The 24,408-nt window shown below is 28.7% G+C and overlaps 2 protein-coding genes across 2 annotated transcripts; both read left to right on the top strand.

Moving 5' to 3' along the window:
- Positions 1-66: 66 nt before the first annotated feature.
- On the top strand, positions 67-1,092 carry Aspvir_004885 (ankyrin repeat protein; the record flags this gene model as incomplete). Its single annotated transcript, XM_043268107.1, has 1 exon — positions 67-1,092. One exon carries the CDS (start codon positions 67-69, stop codon positions 1,090-1,092), a length of 1,026 nt encoding a protein of 341 aa, XP_043124042.1.
- Positions 1,093-1,706: 614 nt separating this feature from the next.
- Positions 1,707-2,447, top strand: Aspvir_004884 (ankyrin repeat domain-containing protein; the record flags this gene model as incomplete). Its single annotated transcript, XM_043268106.1, has 1 exon — positions 1,707-2,447. One exon carries the CDS (start codon positions 1,707-1,709, stop codon positions 2,445-2,447), a length of 741 nt encoding a protein of 246 aa, XP_043124041.1.
- Between the last annotated feature and the right edge of the window lie 21,961 nt (positions 2,448-24,408).

The following is a 24,408-nucleotide window of genomic DNA, read 5'->3' as shown; positions in this document are numbered from 1 at the left end:
ACTTGCTCAGCTTTCCAAACAATTCCCCTTTGAGAGACCGTCCATGCCAACCCCGCCAACAATCAAATGGCGAACGAACCCCCCAGACGTCGTTCGTTGCTGGAGCTCCCTGCGGAGATCCTGCAGCACAGCTTGGGCTTCCTCGACGAGGAAGAGCTGCGTCGCATCGTGAGAGACGTGGAGGACCTCGCCTCGCACGCCAAAGAGGTAATCAAACTCCGATTCAGAGAGAAAAATACTTACACCCTTTCAGATGAGGCCGCTGTTCTCGAGCGCCGCGGGGGCAGGCTCCCCGACAACGTGCTCCCGACCAACCACCTCCGCCATCCGTGTGAAGTTCCCTTTGTTCGCGCTCCAGACACCATTGCCGGCATCATCAGGACCAATAACCTCGAGATCCTGAAGGTGCTTGTCGATGCTGGTTTGGACCTGATGTCCTTTAGCATGGGTGGCTGGCGCCTGCTAGGCCTGGCTCTCGCATGGGGTAACGAGGCTATTGCAAGGTACCTCATTGAGAAGATGAAGCCCGAGGACCTGCTGTATGGCGTCTGTCGCGTTGGAAGACGGGGCGAGCCGCCTAACTTCCTCACCTTGGCCGCGTACTACAGCGCCGACATCTTCCGCAGGATGTGGCAGCGAGTCCGCCGCCTGCCAAACTGGCAAGCCCAAATCACCGAAGTGGCTCGCTACCAGCTGTGCAGACACGCGGATGCGCTTCTGGCGTGGGACCTCGCCGAGGACGGCGTCGACATTGCAGTTTGCGTGCTGCCCTTCCTCGGGAGAAATGCGTGGCATGCGGCCGCCGAGTCCAACGACAACATGGACTTCTTCGAGTACCTGTACGGCCGCATTCCCGAGGCGATCAATAACGGCAGCGCGGAGAACGGACGCACGCCGCTGATGATCGCGGCCTCGGAGCAGTGGCATGATCGCACCAATGTGATCAGATGGATGCTACGCCATGGAGCTGATCCTGCGATAGAGGTTGGTGGGAGGACCGCGGCATGGTTTGCGAGCGCGGCGCACAACTTTCAGTTGGCCAGTTTGCTTTCCTCTTCCTCTTCTCCGTACTCTGAGTCGCTTCGGGGCTGATACTTGCAGGTTACTCCAACTGAGGCAAAATGGTACAGTACGTCTCGAACTGGTGCGACAACCTACACTCTTCGATTGTTTTGAATTCAACTACTAGTAAAGTTTCGATATGACTAGGAATTTGTATGCAAGATTGAAATTAAATGAAGGTCTGATTCTTTTTAATAAGTGACTAACTAAGCCATATTTATATCCCAAAATAAAGGTATTCAGATTTAAAATGATTCTGCATCAGCAAGATTAATTTAAGAATCATGATTCTATAGATTTCTAGTGGTTTCATGATTATCTTAGCTGAATCACCTATACTAGAAGGTTAAATAAGAGAAACATACCCCCCTAGCTAGCTAATAAACGCGACTCCAGAATAAACCAGCGGGTTAGCCGCCGCAATTGCCTCCATTCTGACCCATGCAAGCAGTTGAAATGTCTCTCTTATCCTTGCCGACCGAAATTCTATGTCTAATCGCAGAGGATGCAACTCTACAAAAGACATCGGTGGACTTGTCCAAACATGCCGTTTCTTATATTGTCATCTGATCAAGTGTCTCTATCAGCACGACGCAAAACACGGAAGTGGTTCGGCCGTGAGTTGGTCTGCAGTCACCGGCAACATGCGTACCCTGCAGCTCACTCTTGATTATGGGAGATATTCCGAAACCAAGCCCTATATCTTCCACCAGGCTCCCTCAGACGCTTGCACTCACGAACATCTCGCCGTAATTGATTTGATCAGTCGAACCCAACCTCGTATGGACTTGGGCATTGACTTTGGCCCTGTCATCCGGGATGGTAAGACGCAAGTGATCGCCTTGCTCCTCCAGGCTATGGCTAGGAGATCAACCAGTCAGAGGGAAACGAGCCTCGCGCGCCTCGTATTATGGAAGGCAAAATATTACGGCCAGTGCGATATGATCAAGTTAGTGCTGGAGAAGTTCCCCCGGCTGCATCTGGACCATGCCTTTGAGCTGGCAACATCCTCTGGAAACGACTTGGTGGTGAATCTCCTTATCGATACTGCTGTTAAACAAGGGAAACGTCTCTTCTCAACCAACAGAGACGAGTCTCTGCAAGTCAAGAAGACGCGAATACTAAACAACATTCCAACCCGGGTTATAAGGTCCAGTGCCGAGACCGAGTTCATTGTGGCGTGCTGGAGCGGTAACCGCGAAAGGGTAAAACAGCTGTTAAGAGATGGTATCTCGGCCGATCTGGAAGATGACGATGGCCGGACGCCTCTACAGATTGCCGTTTATTGTGGACATAGTGACCTGGTTCGACTTTTGTTGGAGAGCGGAGGACCGACAAACGCTAATTACGACCTTGCGCAATTAGCAGTTACTGAGGGCACATAGATGTGCTGAGAACCTGTTGAAGTATTACTACAAGCGGGCGCTCCACAATCTAGGGATGACTCTGGTAGGACGCCGATGTCCTATGCTAAAATCAAGAGATTGTACATCTCTTACAGCAATGGACGGCTATGGAAAAGCTATCCGATCATGTACTTGGTCAATGATTGAATGGAATCACCGAAAGCTATGGACTGCTCGAGGGGTAAATATGCATACATAATTAGCATCATGGGAACCGCAAATCGAGTAAGGTAAGAGTGGAGGAGAAGCAGCTGGGGTGATTATCATAGGTGACTGAGCGAATCAACGCAAAGCTGCCAACTATCCAGATCCCAGACCTTGGTCGATGTATATCGGAACTTCGGAAGTGAAGCTTGCATAAAGCAGGCAGGACATGAGCAAGCAGCAGCAGGCGTGGTAACATATAGCAGTGCATTATCCCTTACAATGGTGCCTAGAAATATCATTTTAGCGTGGAATCCGTGCACCTAATCTGATTGGCTGGCTCAGCAGGAGATAGATTAAATTAGTCTAATTAGATGGATTCCTCACTGTATTTATAGTAGAAACCCTGAATTTAAAGTCTATTCCCTCTACTATACAAAATTATATGTAATTTATAATAGTAGTTTAATTTTAACTTTTACTATTAACCTAACTATAGAAATCCTTCTAGCATGTATATTTTAAATTAGGTGGGCAGAGTGGCTGCTTACAGGCCTTATAATTTTATATAGTAAGGCTTGCTTTTAAAATCTATTAACTAGTAGTACCTTACTATTATATATAATTTATATAGAGGCACTATATATATATTATCTATAGGCTTTTAGGCCTTTACTCCTGTACATGCTTAAGAGAGCTATCTAATTAACTATTAAGAAGCTTAATATAGGTAGACTTACACTAGGGAGATCTAGTTAGGGGGGTCTAGTATTTAAATAGGGCCTGGTAAAGCCCCTATTAGAATTTAAGCTATATAGGCTATATAGATTTTAGTAGATTCCTTTACTATATATCTATATAGCTAATTTAATAGATATTAACTATAGCTATATTAAGAACCTATAAGAATAGTAGTTACTAAGTATACTAAGTTAGATAGTAAGTTTTATAGCTAGTATAAAGCTAATTAGTGATATTAACACCCCCTATATAATAGTTATAGTTATTAATAAAGTATGGAATCTCTAGTTTCTTAATAACCTTATCTCTAAAAATATCCTTTATAAGATATATATTTATACTAGTCTTAGATAGATGCTTCTGCACCTTTTTAACTAGGTCTTCTATCTTACTAACTATATAGACTATTATTAGGCCTAATATGATATTATTATCTTACTAGGTAAAGTAAAGGACTATCTTCCCTACTAAGGGAATTATATAAACCTTCCCCTAAGGGATATTATATACCTTATTCTTAAGATATATAAGCAGCTCTAGCTAATTAGGGCCTATATTAGTTAACTAAGTAGTGCTATATATACTAATTCTATACTAATATAAGATATTAAATAGTAAGATGCTAGTAAAGTAATTATTTATATAAATTATATAGTAATTTAGCTACAGAGGGAGGTATTAGAGGAGATATAATACTATAAAGCTAGTCTTAGTAAGATCTCTATAAGTAATTACTTTTAATAGGCCTTTAGTATAGCTTAAGGGTATAAATATCTAGATATAACTATAATTAGCTAAGATATATAGCTTATAGCCTTATTTAATTAGCTTATTAGGTATTTTATATATATAGAATGATTAGCTATAGTATTAAACTATTAACTTATTAATCAAGATATTTATTAAGGGCTAGTAGTATCTCTTAGAGGCCTCCTAGAAGTAAGATATTAATAGATTAAGTTTATACTACTAGATCTACCTAAGATACTTACTATTATACTAGGCTTCCTTAGCCTTAGTAAGCTCCTTATCTAGGGGGTAAGGCTTATATAGGTATCTAATATAGTAAGATAATATATAAAGATATTATTTAATCTACTTAAATCAAATAAGCCCTGTCACGGGCTAGAAGCCATGTAAATCTATAACCTAGATTTGGACAGTAAGAAATTACTAGAGAGTTCTAACTAGGGCCACAGTGGCTGAACATAAAAAGGAGTATGTGAATGGTAAGTAAGATCTATATAATAAAGTTAATTAGTATATTAATTATAATAGAGTCATATAACTGCTACTATCTAGGTTAGAAGTTTATTAGTACTTAAGGTAGATTATAAGGGCTTAGTAAGCATAAGCACTTAACAAGCCTTACCTATTATACTATCCCCTCTCCTAGATTAAGGCTAATAAGCCTCCAAAGCATTAAGCACCATAGTATTGATAAAGTTAATAGCTAGCTCCTATATGGGTTATTTATAGCTAATTTATTTAATAAGAAACTCCCTGTAATAGTCTTATCTAACCTATTTCTTATACTCTTATAATATCTCCTTAACTATATATTTAGTATTACTATTAACTAGTATAGCTAGCAGCTAGTAATTACTATTTAACTAGCTTAGAAATAGGTTATTTATAGTAGGATATAAAAGACTAATATAAAATATATTATATATCCCTGGGGGTAGACCTAGGCAGGTGTTCCGGGTAACCTAACTAAAACATGTATTAAACCTAACTTAGGCTGGGTTTTAGGCTCAAGGGGGGTGTTTTGAGTTGGGTTCTAGGCTTTTATATAGAACCTAGCTAGGTTTTAGGTAACCTAGTTAGGTAGATAAACTAGATAAACATTCTAGATTATATAATATATATTAATTATATAGTCCTATCTTATATTTATAGGTATTAAACTATATATATAAATATAAGCAGACTAGAATCCTAGTACAGGGCTATACTCTAACTATTACTAAAGAAGGAAGAAGCTAAGTATAGGTAGCTAATATACTAATTATTATAATAATTAACTCTTACTATATAACCACAGCTATATATATAATGCAGTGTATGTTATAGGTTAGCCTATAATACTAATAACTAATAATAAAGGAACTAATTATCCTCATGCCTTATATACTTCTAATTTTATCTAGAGATATGCTGTTATGTGTTAGGTAAAGAAAGAACTATTTTATTATCTAATAGAAAAGATTCCTAGTCCTCTTACTCTCTATTAGATACTATACTTCTTTATCTCTTACCCTGCACATGCTTAGATAGCTGCTAGGTAGCTAGCTAGTCTATACTAATCTCTAGGCTATTATCTTCTTTATTATTACTAATTAGCTTAAGGATATCTTAAAGCTATTATCTTTCTCTTTATTAAGGGCTTGCTATTCCTTATTTAAAAGATATTATTTTATAAGGGAAAGTTCCTTCTCTTCTACTTTAATTCTTAATATATATATAATAATATAAATAGTATTAGATCTTAGATTATTATAGAATTAAGTAAGCCTTAATAATAATAATAGATATCTTAAGTAGAATTAAAAAGCTACTTAATACTAGTACTAGTAGCTAGTATTAAGAGTATATTATATACTATTTTTATAAGAGCTAGAAATTTATATTTATACTTTTTTTAGAATATCTATAGGGTAATTAGGGCTATCTCTATTAGATAATATTAATTAGTAGAGTATTAGTAGAGATAATAATATTACTTACTACTCTTAAGATATTATATAGTCTTATTAGTACTTATTAATTAATTAAAATCAGAAGTAAAAAATATATTAATCTTTAATATTTAAATACTTAAAGATAATATCTATAGTAAGCCCTATATAGCTAATAAGTATTCCTTATAGAGACCTATATAGATCTTAAAGCTTTTATAATATTAATTATATAATTCAGGACCCTAATCCTTATTATTAAAGAACTAAAGCTTATTTTATAGTATAAGAATTATCCTAATTATAAATAGATTACTATAGATCTTATCTATTTCTCTATAGTAGATAGATAGCTTCTTCTTTACTATATAGGGAGTACTAAGTATAAGCTTCTTCTAGGCTATTTTCTTCTATTAAAGCTAATAAATTAATACTTTAAGATAATTAAAAAGTTTATTATAGATATTAAAGATAATATAAATAGTTATATCTTTTATTTAAGAGAGCATAGTAGTAAATTTAAAGAATAATTAAGTAATCTAAAGAAAATACTTAATTTAGTACTATTCTTAGACTGGCCATTGGGAAGGGATGGGAAGGGAATGGGAATTCCTACTACTAGTTCCCCTCCTATTTTGCCCCTAGTCATGGGAGTCCCATCCCAATCCTTAAAAAAATTAGGATTCCCTAATTAATATGGGAATCCTATATTAATTTCCCATCCCATTTTACTATAGGATTTGGGAGCCCATCCTATTTAGATAAGCTAGGGAAATCCCATGGGAATCCCTAATTTTTTAGGGATGGGAAGGGAAATCCCATAGGATCTACAAAACCTTAATTTATAGGGAATATACTGTGAGAAGCCGCGCCAGGCTACGAGCGATTCCCAACTGAGGCAAAAGACCTACTATGTTTAAGTTTTTAACCCCTATGGTTAAACATGCCTGGCTTCCATATATATATCTTTAAGGCTTACTAGATGCCCTAACATTTATCTCCCCCTTTCTAGGGCACATCCTGGGCCCTTAGCCTTGCTGCTAGGTTCTAAGGGAAGCTGGTGATGCAGGCTCTTTAGCCTAGGCAAATCTATGCTTTTTTTTTTATATATATGGGCCCCTAACTGCTGCCTCAATAGGGAATTAGCCCTAAGGGGTGGTTATCAGCAAGGGTTAGTCTATTAGTAGTCCCTCCTAGGATTAAACCCTGACACTGCCTCACTAATAGGGGTTAAACATACTTGTGAGAAGCCGCGCCAGGCTATAAGTGATTCCTAACTGAGGCAAAAGACCTACTATGTTTGACCCCTATGGTCAAACATGCCTGGCTTCCATATATATATCTTTAAGGCTTACTGGATGCCCTAACATATACCCCATAAATTAAGGTTTAGGATTCCCATGGGATTTCCCTTCCCATTCTAATATTACCCTATGGGAATCCCATCCCTATCCCTAAAATAAATAGGATTCCCTAATTAGAGTGGTTAAACCCAACCTAAGAACCCAAACCCAAACCAGCCTGAACCCGCCATGGGCTGGGTTCAGGTTTAGGTTCTAGGGCCCATAGGCTGGTTAGGTTCTAGAATTAGAACCTATCTAGGGTTCAGGTTCTAAAAATAGGTTTTAATTATAATACCTAGTAATTAGAATACATTAGATTCTATACTAATATGCTATATTTATATATATAATCATATTATATATATATATATATATACTAGATGCTAGTATGGTATTAAAAAATTAAATATATACTAACTAGATTAGGCAGGTGGAGAATGATTTTTAGGCTCTTTAGGTTCTATTTAGGTTTACTACCCTAGAACCCGCTAAGTTATAGGCTGGGTTTAGGCCCTAGAAATCTAGAACCCAAACCCAGTGGGTTAGGTTCTAAAGATAGGGGAACCCAGCCTAACCCATGAAAATAACCACCCTATCCCTAATTAATATAGGAATCCCATATTAATTTCCCATCCCATTTTTCCTATAGGATTTGGGAGCCCATCCCATTCAGATAGGCTAGGGAAATCCCTTGGGAATCCCAAAATAGGATGGGAATTTCCCATGGGATTTCCCTCCTACACAGCCAGCCTAACTATTCTTCTTAGTTAAGTATTAAGTAATTATAGCTATTTTATAAGTAGAACTAATTAAAGATTAGCTATAGTTTCTTTACTCTTTAGAGTATTAAGAAGGTGGAATTCTAGTAAGTTCTAATATTTTAGATTAGTATAAGCTTTAGTACTTTAGTCTAGAGATTATAGAAGGCTTTATAATATTAAGAACTTATATTAATAAAAATTATAAGTGCCCTTACCTAATAATATTATAATAATTAATATACTAATCTAAATACTATATTATAAAGAGACTTATTTTATTAAGGGTATTAGTAATCTCTTACTTTTACTACCTTACTTATAGTAACTATAATTAGGCCTCTAACTAATTAATCTCTATTATCTTATTCTTTAGATTAGCTTTTATCTAACTAAGAAGCTTCTATAAACTAAGCTAGATTATATATATAATATAGAGAATATAGATAATTATAGTATTAGTGCTAATTTAATTTAACTAGATTAAATCTTATTAGGCTGGCCGTAGGGAAGGGAAATCCCATGGGAAATCCCTTCCTATTGGGAAATGGGTATCCCATATTAATTTCCCATCCTATTTTGGGATTCCCATGGGATTTCCCATTCTTATCTAGATAGGATGGGATCCCTAATCCTTTAGTAGGAATGGGATGGGAAATTAATATAGGATTCCCTAATTAATATAGGAATCCCATATATCTAAGGGATAGGGAAATGGGAATCCCAATTATCTAAGGGATTAGGATGGGATTCCCATAGGGTAATATTAGAATGGGAAGGGAAATCCTATGGGAATCCTAAACCTTAATATATAGGGTAAAAGTGGGGTAAAATAGATAATATACCCCTAATATAGCCTATTTTTAGGGCTATATTATCTATTCTACCCTATTTTTACCCCATAATTTAAGGTTTGGGATAGTTTGGGATTCCCATGGGATTTCCCATTCTTATCTAGATGGGATGGGATTCCTATATTAATTAGGGAATCCCATATATCTAAGGGATAGGGAAATGGGAATCCCATTTATCTAAGGGGTTGGGATAGGATTCCCACTACTAAGGGTAAAAAGGGAAGGGAACTAGCTATGGGACTCCCATGGGAATTCCCTTCCCTTCCCAACGGCCAGCCTAAATCTTATATACTTTCTATTAATATAATATTATTTAATACATTATCTATTATAATAGAAAGTATATAATCTATAATCTTATATTACTAAAGTAGGTTAAAAAGAATAGTACTTAGGTTAGTACCTAAGTAAGATCTATAAAGTAGTTTAAAACTAAGTAAAATTTCTTAATAATTCTATTTATTATTAATAAAATATCCTATAATTACTATAAAGGCCTATTAAAATAGAGATATCTAGTAATTAAGAATAATTAATAGCTTTATACTAGATAGAAGCCTATTAAGTATCTTTTATTACTATATCTTAGTTATTTCCTATAACTACTATTACATGGTTTAGGAGGAAGGAATATTAGGCTATAAAGAAGTAAGTTAAGTAAATTTAATTAATTCTTAAAATTTAGAATATTTAATAAGTTAAAAAGGAAGCTTTATTCTTATAATAAAGGTTAGAAGCTTCTCCTCCTATACTTATTAAGAGAAAACTAGAATAGTTTTAAGATATTATAGCTATTAATATTAATTAATATATATCTAATAGATACTGAAATAGCTTACTATATCCTATATAAGTAATATAATACCTTTCTACTTTATATAATTAGTAGAGATACTATAATACTATAATCCTTTTAGATATCTTACTTGTGAGACCCCGCGCCAGGCTGTGTGAGTTCCCAACTGAGGCAAAAGACCTACTATGTTTAACCCCTATGGTCAAACATGCCTGGCTTCCATATATATATCTTTAAGGCTTACTGGATGCCTCTAACATACTATAGTTAATATGCTATACTTATTATTATAGGGATAATTAAGAATACTACTATATTTCTTATATATAAGCTTTACTTTACTATCACTAGCCTAAGTAACTTAATTAAAGCTATCCTATATACTTAAGGAGTATTTATTATTATCCTAATATATTTTTTTCTTTACTCTATACTCTGTTCTAAGTCACTATTTAATAAATTCTATCTTTAATATTATAGTATAAAGTATATAGGATTTCTTGTAATTAGGCCTAATATACTAGAGGGAGGAGGGGGGTAGTAGTACTAGAGTTTAAAATATAGAATAATTAGTATCTAAATTAAAGCTCTATTAGCTATGAGAAAGGTTAGGTATAAGACTATCTTATAGGATATTTATAAAGATATTAATATTATTAGATCTATATAAGGATGGAGTGAAAGAGTCTAAGAATTAAGATATAGTAAATATATACTAGGGGTGAGAGTAAGTAATAATTAACTTATAGAAATCTTTAAGTCTAGAAAATAAAATATTTAGATAAAAGATAGGGGGGTGCATTAGTTAGCTAGTAGCTAAATTAAAGTTATTAATCTATTATATTTTAATCCTCTTATAGATAGAAAAGATGATATAATTAGATAGTACTATCTAGATATACTAGGTTTTCTAAGCTATCTAATAGATCACCTAGAACATATTCTAGAATAGGCCTATAATATCTAGAAAACCTAGTTTTCCCTAATATTCCTTAATGTTTAAGCTTTTATTATCATAGACTAGAATATCCCAGTCTAGGGCTGTACTAACTATCCTAATAGGCTATAAAGAAAAAAAGTAGGATTACTAAAGAAGAAAGAAACTAGGTATAGGTAGCTAATATACTAATTAATATAATAATATACTCTTACTATATAATTAGAGCAGTCTAATTAAGATATACCTACTATACTCTATAGTTTATATATATTTCTATAGTTATTAAGAGTACCTTTATATATATAGCTTATTAACCACTATAATATAATAATATTATCTTAAGACTTAGATAATAAATAATTACTAGTATCTATTTATTAAAAGACAGCTAAATTACTTAAGATTTTATATATTTAAGGACTATATATTAATTAAAACCACAGAGGTAACTAGAACAGGTGTAAATAATAGTATTTTATTTAAGTTAGTATAATTATATATCTTGGCATAGCTTAATTAGGAAAATTATACTAAAATAAAACAACCTAGGTAGCCTAACTGGGTAGCCCAGTTAGGTTCTGGGCTGGGCTTAGGCTCAGGGGGGGTATTCTGGGTTTTACCTAGGCTGGGTTTTAGGCTCGAGGGGGGTGTTCTGGGTTGGGTTTTGCCTAGGTCTAGTTGCAGCGGACTAGATAATTTGGATCTTCTATTCTTTAACGAGACACAAGAGTTTGCAAACACAGTTATGGCGGAGGATTTAGTTTGAATAAGTTATATAATTGCCCTACTGCCGTCCATGGACTGGGCAATAGTGTATTATTAGATAATGCGTCTACCAAATGTCTAGAACCGTGGCACGCTGTTAGGAATTATTAGTGCAGTTAGACAAAACATTCATTGCACCGCATACTCTATGACATACATGATTTGAAGCAAGCGTTGCTGAATACATATAAAGATAATGCTCAATCTCAATGAAAATAACGCATACCCCCAGCATAACTTTTTCTCAAATACCATCTATATTGATACCTCGCCATGAAACTCATTGCAATCCTCCTTTCTACAGCTGCAGCTCTGGCTGTTGCCCTTGAAGGCTTTCAAGTATGGGGGCCTGACTGTCAGGATAGGCCTGGGCTACGTTATAACCCGTCAATTGGGCTTGACTGCTGTCCTCTACTTGATTGCACTGCCCCCTGCCCGGGGTGCTGGAGTGAGGTAAGTGACTCAAACAGTAGATATGATTAGAGCTCTGGACAACTGCTAACGTACGGCCAATAGTGCTGAGCGCACTAAGATTAACAAATGGTATCACGCCAGCTTGGTTCATGTGGAGAATGCTCATGGGATGGCCAGAAGTCAGTTTTGGGGTTTAAAATAAGAAAAGCTTTAGAAAGCTTTGGGATGGGTTCTTGCAAATTTACTAATAATAAACTAGGCTTTTCTTATGCTATTATGCAAATTCAAATTATTTGCTTCATATATTTATAGTATTTACTACTGTGGTTGACCCCAGCGGTTAAAGTATCACATCCTTAAAACAAGTTATAATCGGCACATCCTCTGTAGAATGGCTGTTCTTATGCAAGTAGGGTTTGGATCAGTTGTTGCCAGATGACTGTTCTCCTGCATGTAGAGCTAGGGTCCGGGGGTTGGAGAGGTCATACCGGGATTTGGCCGATTCGTCATCGAACCTTTACACCCGTCTAGTACTGGTAATAACTGGAAGCTAAGCGGCTTGAAAGAATGTATTACTTGTATAGAGTTAATGTATATTAATTTGAAACGACCTAAGGCTCTAGAACTTTGCCGATCTATAAGAATTTTATATCTATTTAGATATATTAGAATAGTATTTTTCTTAATATTCTAAAAAATAATAGGTACTAAACTTCTTTAGTTATCTTATAATAGAGTTATATATCTATATATAAGAGCACCTAGATACACTATCTAATACTAGAGATAAAATAGTATTATAAGTATCTAAATACTAGACCTTACTCTAATAAAGATAGAAATAAAGAAGAAAGAATTAGGAAAATCTTAGAAAGGAAAGCCCTAAGAAGATAATTTATTTAAATATTTTTATTCTAACTATAATAATAGATTAAAATCTTAATAAAACTAACTTAATAAAGATAGTAAACCTTTAAAATACTATAAGTATAGGAATAAAGAATACTTAGTAAATTAATATATTAAAAAGACTACTAAAGTTTAACTACTTATAGTAGAAAATAATAAGAGGTTAAAGTAAAGCCTATATTTTTAATCTTCTATCTAAAAATAAAGATAACTTACTATTTTTATATTCTAATAAGTCTAGTAAATAGTCTTAAAATATATATAGATCTAGATAGTTATACTAAGGTTAATATTATTAGTATTACTTTTATAAAGTTCTAGAAACTATAATAAATAAAACTTATAGCCCTTATTATTAGAGCTATTAATAACTTTATTACTTCTATTTATAGGGTCTAGAAAGTCCCTATTATTATCTATAATTCTAGAGGGATAAAAAGAAGCTTTAAATAAGTATATATTATAATTAATTATAATCTATAACTAGAAGAAAGCCCTATTCTTCTTTCTATAACTATATTATATAATCTTTATATCTATCTTTTATTATAGAATTATTAGTAATAGTTTAAGACTCTTACTTACTTAATCCTAATCCTATATAAGTTTATAAAGATATACTAAAACTATATAATAATATTTATTATTATAAAGTTACCTAAGTAAGTATAGCTTCTAGAAGAAGAAGAATAAAGATTTCTTAATTTAAAAATTAAAGACTTACCTTCTAAACTATATAAGTATCTTAATATCTTTTCTCTAGAGAATTCTAAGATTATACCTTCTTATTCCTCTTAGGATTATACTATTAAACTTAAATCTAATAAAATACTATTATTTAGCCCTATATATCCACTCTCTTAGTTAGAGTTATAAGAATTAAGAGGTTATATTAATAAGAACCTTACTTATAGAAGAATCTAGCTATCTAAAAGTTTAGTAGAAGCTCCTATCTTATTTATTCTAAAGAAAGATAGTAGGTTTAGACTATATATAGATTACTAAGGTCTTAATAAAGTATTATATAAGAATTAGTACCCCTTACCCCTTATATTAGAAATTCTTAATAGACTATCTAGTATTAAATATTTTAGTAAGATTAATATCTAAGATGCCTATTATTACATCTATATTAAGGAAGGTAATAAATAGAAAACTATATTTTAGAGCTATTATAGTTACTATAAGTATATAGTTATATCTTTTAGACTTACTAATACTTCTACTACCTTCTAAAACTATATGAATATAGCTCTATATAATATCTTAGATATCTTCTATATTATATATCTAGATAATATCCTTATCTTTTTAGTAACCAGAAAGGAACATACCTACTATATTTAATAGGTTCTATAAAGGTTATAAAAAGTAAAGCTATATACTAAAGCTTCTAAATATATCTTTTACTAAGATTATATTAAATTCCTTAGTTATATTATATCCACTAATGGCACTTTAATAGATTGTGATATCAAACAGCATGTATATGACTTCAGGGATGTCTATCAGACGTGCAATGATATCTAGTGATTATTATTACTATTTATGTAGTTAGTTAGACCTTATATTCCTTCTTAGCTTAGGTTAAAATATAAAAGAAGACTGGAATCCCTTAAAATTAATAAGGTATATATAGGGTGGCTATTAGCCTACCCCCTATCCTTATACTCTTTAAAGACTCTATATCCTTAATGACTATAAATATCCTATCTAGTAGTATATCTAGATTAAATAAATATATAATGCTTAATTCCTAGGAAGGTTTAAAACCTCTTATAAAGGATTAATCTAAACTATAGTAGCTTTAGTCTACTAACTCTTAGAAATACTATTAATAATTTAACTTTAATAAAATCCCTTATATTAATTATCTCTAACTTAATAGAAAATACCTTAGATTAATAAGTTTTCAACCTCCTTAGACTAATCTAGATACCTGTAATAGTGATAATTTACTATAGAGATATTCTTATTAACTCTTCTCTATAGTAATATTATAAGTTATGAATATTATAGGCTAATAAAGTCTTTTAAAATAGTAATAGATATAGGATTAATAATTTAACCTTAAAGAAAGATAAATTAGGAGTTATTAAAGTTATTTTAATAAGTTTAAATTAATATTAATAATAATTAAATCTAACTTCTATTCTTAATTAGATATTATTCTTTACTTAATAAAATAGATAATATTAAATCTATATCTTCTAGTATAGAGATCCCTTAAACCCAGGCTACTAATTATAGTAATAGCTTTAAGGTAGAATATCTTTAACTCTAATAGTAGTTTACTCTTACTACCTAGAGTATAAATAAAGATACCTAGGCTAAACTAATCTAGCTATATAAGTAGTTAGTTAAACTTCTCTAAAATTAGTATAACTATCTAGGTTATATCTATCTAGATAAAGCTATAGGAGCTATAGTTACTACTCCTAACCCTAATTCTCTTCTTACTATTATCCCTAAAATACTTAAGCTATATTAAAAGGTTTCTAACCTTAAACTAATCTCTATATATAATAGTAAGTATAGTAAGGATGCTATAGTAAAGTAGCTCTAATAGATTAATAAATATTTTTATAATAAGTAAACTCTTACTTAGAAGGAAGCTACTAAACTTAAAAAGATTATAGTAGTTAAGTATTACCTTATAGACTAGGCTAAAGAATAGTAGGATACTTATAAATAGAAGGCTAAATATAATCTAATAGCTATTATAATTATCTTAGATACTTTTAAATAGTAGATCTAAGACTATTTTAGAGAAATTAGAGGAGAAAATAAATATTAAGAAGAGTATAAGAGATATACTTAAAGAAATTAAACTATATAATCCTATACTACTTTCTTAATTAAGGCTACTAAATATATTAAATCTAGAATTCTAGATAATATATTAATCTAGAAGTTTATTACTAATTTAAAGCTAGTTCTGCATACTCACTAGGCAGAAGATTATAATAAACTAACTACTTTTAATAATATAGTTTATTATTTTACTAAATATAAATAGAAAGTAGCTCTATATACTTAGATCTAGCTTTAATTCTTTAGAGAAATTAATAATTATTAAATAGATCTAATAGATATTAATTTAAATACTATTATAGCATCCCCTAACTAATCTAAGAAGGGAATATATAAATAGAAGGTCTAGTATTAAACTAATTAAGCTTACTTTAATTATAGATAAAAAGGCTATAATATTAAAGTTTATACTATACTAAACTAGCTATAATTAAATTATAAAAAGTAGTTAGAAAAAGTAATAGACTACTAGATATAGAAGTACTAGTTAGTTAACTATTATAGGCTTCTAAAGTTAAGGAATATAAAGTATTTAATAATCTTAAACTACTAAAGGATTATTATAATTCTAATAAGGATAGTAATAAGGAAAATTAGCTACTATAAGAAGGACTATTTAATATAATAGAAGTAGATTTAGAATAAGAAGATTATAATAATATTAAGGCTTATTTAAATACTCTTAGATCTAATATTCTCTATTTCCCTACTATACTTAAAGCTTTTTAGATAGTAGTCTATCTCTAAGTATTATTAGACTATAACTCTAGTTATATATTTATTTTAAAATATCTAGCTGATTCATTACCTTCTTTATAGTTTTAATTTTAATAAATATCTAAATAACTATAGGTTTATCTACTAAATAGTAGATTTATATATATATCTAGTTAAGTTTAAATTCTACTTAAGCTAGATAATTAATACTATATTATTACTCCTTAGGTCCTTAAAATAATAGAGTATAATATTATCTTAGGTTAAGATTAGCTAAAATATTTTAACCCTAATATTAATTAGGTTACTAGATAGATAGTTATTAAAGAATATAGAATAAAGTATATAACTATCTATCCTATTAATCTAAAAATCTAAATTAAGATTAATAAGGAAATATCTCTTAATCTTATCTCTATAAAATAGCTTTAATATACTCTCTAGAAGGGTTAACAGGAAGCTTAGTTATATATTATTTAAAAATAGAAAGAGAGTAAAGAAGTATTAATTAATCTATAATAGTTAAGTTCTCTTCTAGCCTAGTATAAAGATATATTTAGAGAAGAGTTAATTATAGGAATATCTCTAGTTTAATTATTAGAATATTATATTAATACTAGAGATTTACTACTAATTAATATTAACTCTTACCCACAGTTACTAGAGAAATTTAGTAAGATAAAAAGGTAAATTAAAGAGCTTTTAAAAAAAGTAGTTATTTATCTATTAGCTAGTGCCTAGGGCTTTCCTATTATAATTATTCTAAAGCTAGATAAAAAGTAATAATTTTATATTAACTACTACTTACTTAATAAGATAACTATTAAGAATATCTATCTACTACTAAGAATTTAAGAACTCCTAGATTAAGTAGATTAAACTAAGTATCTTTTAAAACTTAATCTTCTCTTAGGATATTAGTAGTTATAAATAGATAAATTATTAATTCTAAAGATAGCTTTTAATATATTATTTAATAAGTTTAAGTAGTTAGTAATATTATTTAGACTTTATAATACTCCTATATTATTCTAGATAATAATAAATAGTATTATGCAAGACCTTAACTTTATAGTAGTTTATCTTAATAATATCTTAATCTTCTTAGACTTAGAAGAGAAATATTAGAAGTATATTTAATAAGTACTTAACTAACTCTAAGAATATTAGTTATATATAAAACTCTCTAAGTGTATATTTACTAAGAGAGAAATATAGTTTTATAGTTATATTATTAGTAATAAATTAGTTTAACTAATGCCTGTAAAAATAGAGGTTATAAAGATATAGCTAAAACTAATAAATATTTATAAAGTTTAATAATTCTTAGGACTAGCTATATACTATTACTAATTTATATATAAGTTTATAAGAATTATAGCTCCTCTTTATAAGCTTCTAAAGGAATTAGATACTTTACTTTATAAGAAGAAGTTTTAACCTATAGTCTAGAATACTTAATATTAGTAAGTATTTATAATACTAAAGAATATAATAATTTATATACCTATTCTTAAGATTACTAATCTCTTACTACTATATTAAATTAAGACTAATGTATCTAAATAGGCTCTTAGTATAGTACTATTATAATAAAATAAAAAGATATAGTAGCACCCTATAATATTTAATAGGTAAAAGCTTAATAATACTAAAAAGAACTATTCTATATATAAAAAGGAACTTCTTATAATTAAGAAAGTACTCTAATAATAGGACTACTATATTAATAATAGTTAGCCTATTATAATTATAATAGATTATAAAAGCCTTTAATATCTTACCTATATAAAGATATATTTAAAATATCTTATATATTAGATTAAAGAGTTTTAAATATATAATCTAGTTATTAAGTATTATAAGGGAACTAAGGCAGTTATCCCTAATATAATAAGTTATTAACTAGACTTTATTAAAGAAGGTCTAGTAAATCAAGCATAAATACCTACTTTTAGTCTATCTATAATATARTTATAGTAGATAACTAGTGAAGAACACCTTTATATACTATTATATCTCTATAAATTAGAATAGTATCTATTAATAGTCTTATTCTTAAAAGGTGATGACCTAGATATATCTAATAATATTAAAATAAAAATTAAGATATTAGTACTAAACTTTTAACTTAAAGTAGAATTTATTAACTAATAACCTACTAATTAATTATATTATATTAATAAAGATATTAAAATACTATATCTTAAAATTCCCTTTTAAAAGGATTTTATATTATAGCTTTATAACTATTTTAGCTATCTAGCCTATCTAGCCTTACTTAGAGTAATTTATACCTGTATCTAGTGGCCTATAATATAAAAAGATATCTAAGATATTACTAAGAGCTATCTAAATTATTAAATAGTGAAGCCTTTAAGACTAAATCTTAAATATAAAGCTATATAGCACTTAGTGAAGAAGGGTATTTATCTATTTAAATATTAGGGAATTAATCTTATTAGGTATCTATCTATAATACTAAATAGTAATTAATAGATTATTATAGCTATTAATTATATAACTAATTAGGTTATAGTAAAGGCTATACCTAATATAAAAGAGGATATATTAGCCTATTTTCTCTATAAAGATATCTTTATTAATTATAGAGTATTTAAGGAACTACTCTTAGATAATAGTTCTAACCTTCTATCTTAAGTTATAGTAGCTTACCTTAAGATTCTTAAGGTAAAATATTATATAATAACTCTAAACTATCCTAGAATTAATAGTAAGAATAAAAATATAAATAGCTTACTAGATAAGATATTAATAAAGTATCTTATAGATAAACTAATATATCTATAGGATAAATACCTACCTCTAGCTATCTTTACTACTTAAGTATATATCTATATCTAGATAAARYTATTACTATTCTAYCTTCTYTATAGTRTATATCTATYACTRCCTAGTYATCTATAAACTAATTAACTAACTACCTAGGATATTAAAACTTAATTATAATATATTAACCATGCATGATCCCTGGCTAATAAGAAGCTATTAGTATATATAATTAAATAGAACTTAATTTAAGATAGTAATATAAAAGAATCTTACCTTATAAAAGATTAATAGGTCCTTATTTAGAATAAATCCCCTTAGAAGTTCTAATATAAATAGTTTAGTCTATATAAGATTAAATAATTATACCTACTTAGTATATATACTATTTCAGAACCTAATAGATATATAGTAGAGAACCTAATTAATAGCTAATAATTAGTAGAAGCTAATTTTAATAATAAGCTAAAGAAACTATAGATATTAGCTATACTAATATAATAATTATAGAAGGTAGAATTATTACTTTATATACTAATTAAAATATATAAGATACTTAAAGAGGTTAAAGAACCCTTATTCTTATATAATAAATTTTTAAAGATAACTTAAAAGGATTAGGAATCTGCTAAATATTTAGAAGTATATTTAAAGTAGGTAGAGGAGGGTATCTTAATAAAGTAATATACTTAATAAATAAAGATTTAAGAATATATTAATAATATACTAATAGGAACTAGCTAATCTATATACTATCTAAAGGAGTTAACTCTAGAAAGTAACTAGAGTAAAATTAACTTAACTTCTTTAGATAATAAATTAAATAGGGGAATATTATATAATTTATTAAAAAATAATTAAATCTAATAGGATGCTAATAGGAGAGATATAGACTTTAATAAATTATTTATAGTAGTAGTTCTAACTTATTAGGAGTAATTAGAGAAGGATAAGTTATCTAGTATTATAAGAATATTAAGATAAGAGAAAGAATCTATTCTATTTAAGTAAAACTACTTAAAAATAGCTAAATATAAAAGAAATAGCTAAGAGAAATACTATAAATAATCTTAAAAGAATATTAGAAGGACCTTCTAGGCTTTCTTAACTTTATTAACTTTATTAATAGAAGCTAGGCTTAACTATCTTAGTCTCTATCTCTACCTTAAAGACTAGTAAGATTAGTAAGTTACTTATTCTAATATATCTTATTCTTTAGATTAAGTTCTTTATTATTATTATCTACTTTATTAAGGTAAAGAGCTTTCTTAAGCTTTAAAGTTTTTTTATTAATAAGCTTAGAGAAATAAGTAAGATTCTTCTAAACTACTTAAAGTATAATAAGGTCTTTAAAGTTAGATATTAATATAGGCTAAGAGAGAATAGTACTATCTAAAGAATAATTAAGATAATATTTCTTAAAAAAAATTAGAGATACTCTATTTAAAGTAAGATAATATTTACCCTTTAGATTACTAAGACTAGAAGTAATAGAGTTAGGCTAAGATAGATTTAAGTAAGGATTAGTAGTAATAGCTTCTATAGTAAAATCTATACTAGAAATAAAGAGATCTATAGTACTTAAAGTTAGAGTAGTATCTAAAGTTAAAGAACTACTATCTAGTATTAAGAAGATTAGAATATTAAAGTATACTACCTTAGCTTAAGCTTTCTCTATAGTAGTATAATAATAATAAATACTTAATATAGAAATAGGATTCTCTTTAGAACTACTTAATTAACTTAATCTAATCTAATACTTTAGATTAGTATTAGGTATGGCTAGAATAGCTTTACTTATAGAAAGAGAGGAGTAATAACTATAATAACTTAGGCTAGATTTAGTAATAAGCTTAGAAGAAGTCTAATATAAAGTATTTAATTATTATTTAATAGATATATTAATAATTTTATTTAGAGGCATATCTTATAAGGTAGAACTATTATTCTAAATCTTTAGTAGACTACTAGCTTATAGAATTATCCTATATAAATAAGTAATTATTAGTAAAAAGTTTAAAATAAAAACTTATATATTATTCCTAGAATTCTATTACTTACTATAACCTAAGTAGAATTTATAGTTTAAACTTTTTATATACTATAGATAGTTTATATAAGTACCTTAGAATAATACCTAAGTTATACTATTTAAATTATACTTAGGAGATATAATATATTTAAGAAATATACTAGAGTCTATATATTACTTATAATTAGTATCTATAGTAATACCTTACTAATAGAGAATAATAGCTAATTACTAAGATAGATTAATAATTAGCTTAATTAATAGTTTACTACTCTTACTATAAGACTATTTAATATTATATACTATATCTAGGAGGGTAATATATAATCTATCTTACTTTATTAATAAGAAAAAATACTTCTCTATTATCTACTTAATAGTACTATAATAATTAGGAATAAGTATCTTTAAATTAGGAATAGGAGTATAATAACTAAGAAGCTATAGAAGGTAAATATACTTTATAAAAGAGAGAGACTATAAAAGTCTATTAATCTAAATAAATAAAAGCTAAGCTAGGGGATCTAATATTAAGACTTAGTTATAAAATATCTTATATATTAAGTAAGAAAAGTTAAGGGTATTTATATCTAGACTATATATACTAGTAGTAAATACTTACTTATTTATCTATATTTATTAGTTAATTCTACCTTTATTAATTTAATTATTTATATATATATATAAATAGTAATATTTACTATAATTCTTTATATCCTGCTTAAAGATTATTAATTACTTAGGTAACTTACTTATTAATATTACTAAGTAAGATAATCTAATTATACCTCTTATATATTAAATAAAGAATATACTCAGCCACTACTATAGTGATTTTAGAATAATAGTATAAAGAATAATTTAGTTAATTCTATAGATTATTAATAAAGAAATAATGATATCTAATACTAGATCTAGAAATTAATATATCTTAGTAATAGTTATATCCATATGGTTGCTTTGCTAGGTACTAACAAATTTCCTATAAAAGATGGCTAACTAAGAACTCCACAGACAAAGTTTAATCTAAGCAGGGGAGGATGTGATATTAAATAGTATAACTTTAGGGATATCTATTAGATATGTAATAATATCTAGTGATTATTATTACTATTTATATAGTTAGTTAGACCTTACATTCCTTCTTAGCTTAGGTCAAAATATAAAAGAAGACTGGAATCCCTTAAAGTTAATAAGGCATGTACAGGGCAGCTGTTAGCCTACCCCCTACCCTTACACTCTTCAAAGACTCCATGTCCTTAATGACTACAAATATCCCAAGATATAACTTATATTAAAGTTATTATTAACTGGGAGGAACCCTGAAGTTACTATAATATTTAAGTTTTTCTGGGATTTTGTAACTTCTACTGAAGGTTCATTAGGAATTACTCCCTAATAGCCTTACCCTTAATGGTTACAATCCTAACTTCTATATACATGCCAAGGACAGCACTAAGGAAGAAGAGATCCTAGCTATAGTAATATAAGTATAAAAGCTCTTAGATCTTTAAGAAAGATTAAGGGAATAATAGTAAAAAGCTAGTAAGGCTTAAGTAAAGTACTATAATAAATATTATAAAGAAATAACCTTTAAAAAGAGAGATTTAGTAGCTCTATTAATAAAGAACTTAAAGTTAAAAGTACTAAGTTAGAAACTAGTACCTATATTTATTAGACTATTCTAGGTACTTAATACTATAGGTATATAAGTATATTAAATTACTTTATCTATCTAATATAACTAAATCTATAATATCTTTCATATATTATATTTAGAACTATAGAATTATTTAAAGAATAATAAAATACTACTAATACTAAAGCTTAAAGATAATAATAAGTAGGAGGTTAAAGAGGTTAAAAATAATTAATTTATTAATAATAAACTCTATTATTTAGTAAAGTAGAAAGATTAGCTATTAGAGTATAACTAATAGATATATACTAATAATATAATAAATATCTAGAGAGTTATTTAGAAGTATAAGAGATATAAAGTAAAATTATCTATTCTATCTAATATAGCTATATTAGGAAAAGCTAGGTATAATAAAAGATTATTATTAAAGTATAAGAGTATTACTAATACCTAATAATCTTTTTAAATTTCTTTAAGGATAAGGGGAAAAGTATTCTTAATATCTACTAGATAAGAAATTCTATTAGGATTATTATTACTATAATAGTAAGTAATAATATAGTAAACTATATTAAAAAAATAATATTAGGTAGTAACCTAGGTTATATAATTATTATTATCTAGGATTAAATATAGTAACTACTAGCTATAATAGTATTTCTACTCTACCTTACTAGTATTAAGACTAGGGGCCTATAGTGAACTAAGCTTACTCTAATAAGTAGTATAAAAAGTCTAATAAGTAGGTATATTACCCTAGGTTATTATTAGTAATATACTATAATATTAATACTAAGGTAATAAAGAACCTACTATAATAGTCTATTTATTACTAGTTAAACTATAATAATAGTAATAGYATAGCTTAAYATAGTTAAATATAGAGATAARAGTAATAATAGTATAGGARAGGTTAYTCTATATTATATYTATCTAATCYTTATTAGGATTAAAGAATCTAGAGTACTACTCTAGRATTATARTAAGATTATATATATTTYCTAGTATAYCCTCTAAARTCTAGCTAGTTAGTATACTTATAAAATATAAGAAAGGGATATATATAATTAAGTAAGTTATATAATATTTAGAATACTACTTATATAGTACTAACTTAATAGTATTAAGGGTATAAGGAATCTTAAATAGTTCTCTATTATTAATATTAAAATTATTTACTATAGTATATAAATACTTTAAGCACTATATAAATAGTGGCTTTATAGATATTATATATATAGTATATACTAGAATCTATAGTAGCATGATATTAATAAGTAGTCTTAATAAAATAACTATAAGAGTAATAAAATCTAATAAAATAAAGATAAAAACCTTAAGAAATAAGGCTAGAATAAAGATATAAGATAAATAAAGTACTAAGTATAGAAGAAAGAGGGAGAAGAAAGAAAATAAAGAACTAGACTACTATATAAAATAAAGAAGTAATATACTTTAGTTACTTATAATAACTATATTATTTATATTAATATTATTAACTATATAATAAAGAGTATACTATAATAAAGGCTTTATACTAATATAATAATATTATATTAATAATAATTCTATAATATTACTATACCCTTAATATACTATA

Source organism: Aspergillus viridinutans, assembly GCF_018404265.1.
Source record: "Aspergillus viridinutans IFM 47045 DNA, scaffold_2, whole genome shotgun sequence".
Taxonomy (NCBI): Eukaryota; Fungi; Ascomycota; class Eurotiomycetes; order Eurotiales; family Aspergillaceae; genus Aspergillus; species Aspergillus viridinutans.
Note: the sequence above shows the minus strand (reverse complement) of the source record. Positions and strands in the feature narration are given on the sequence as shown.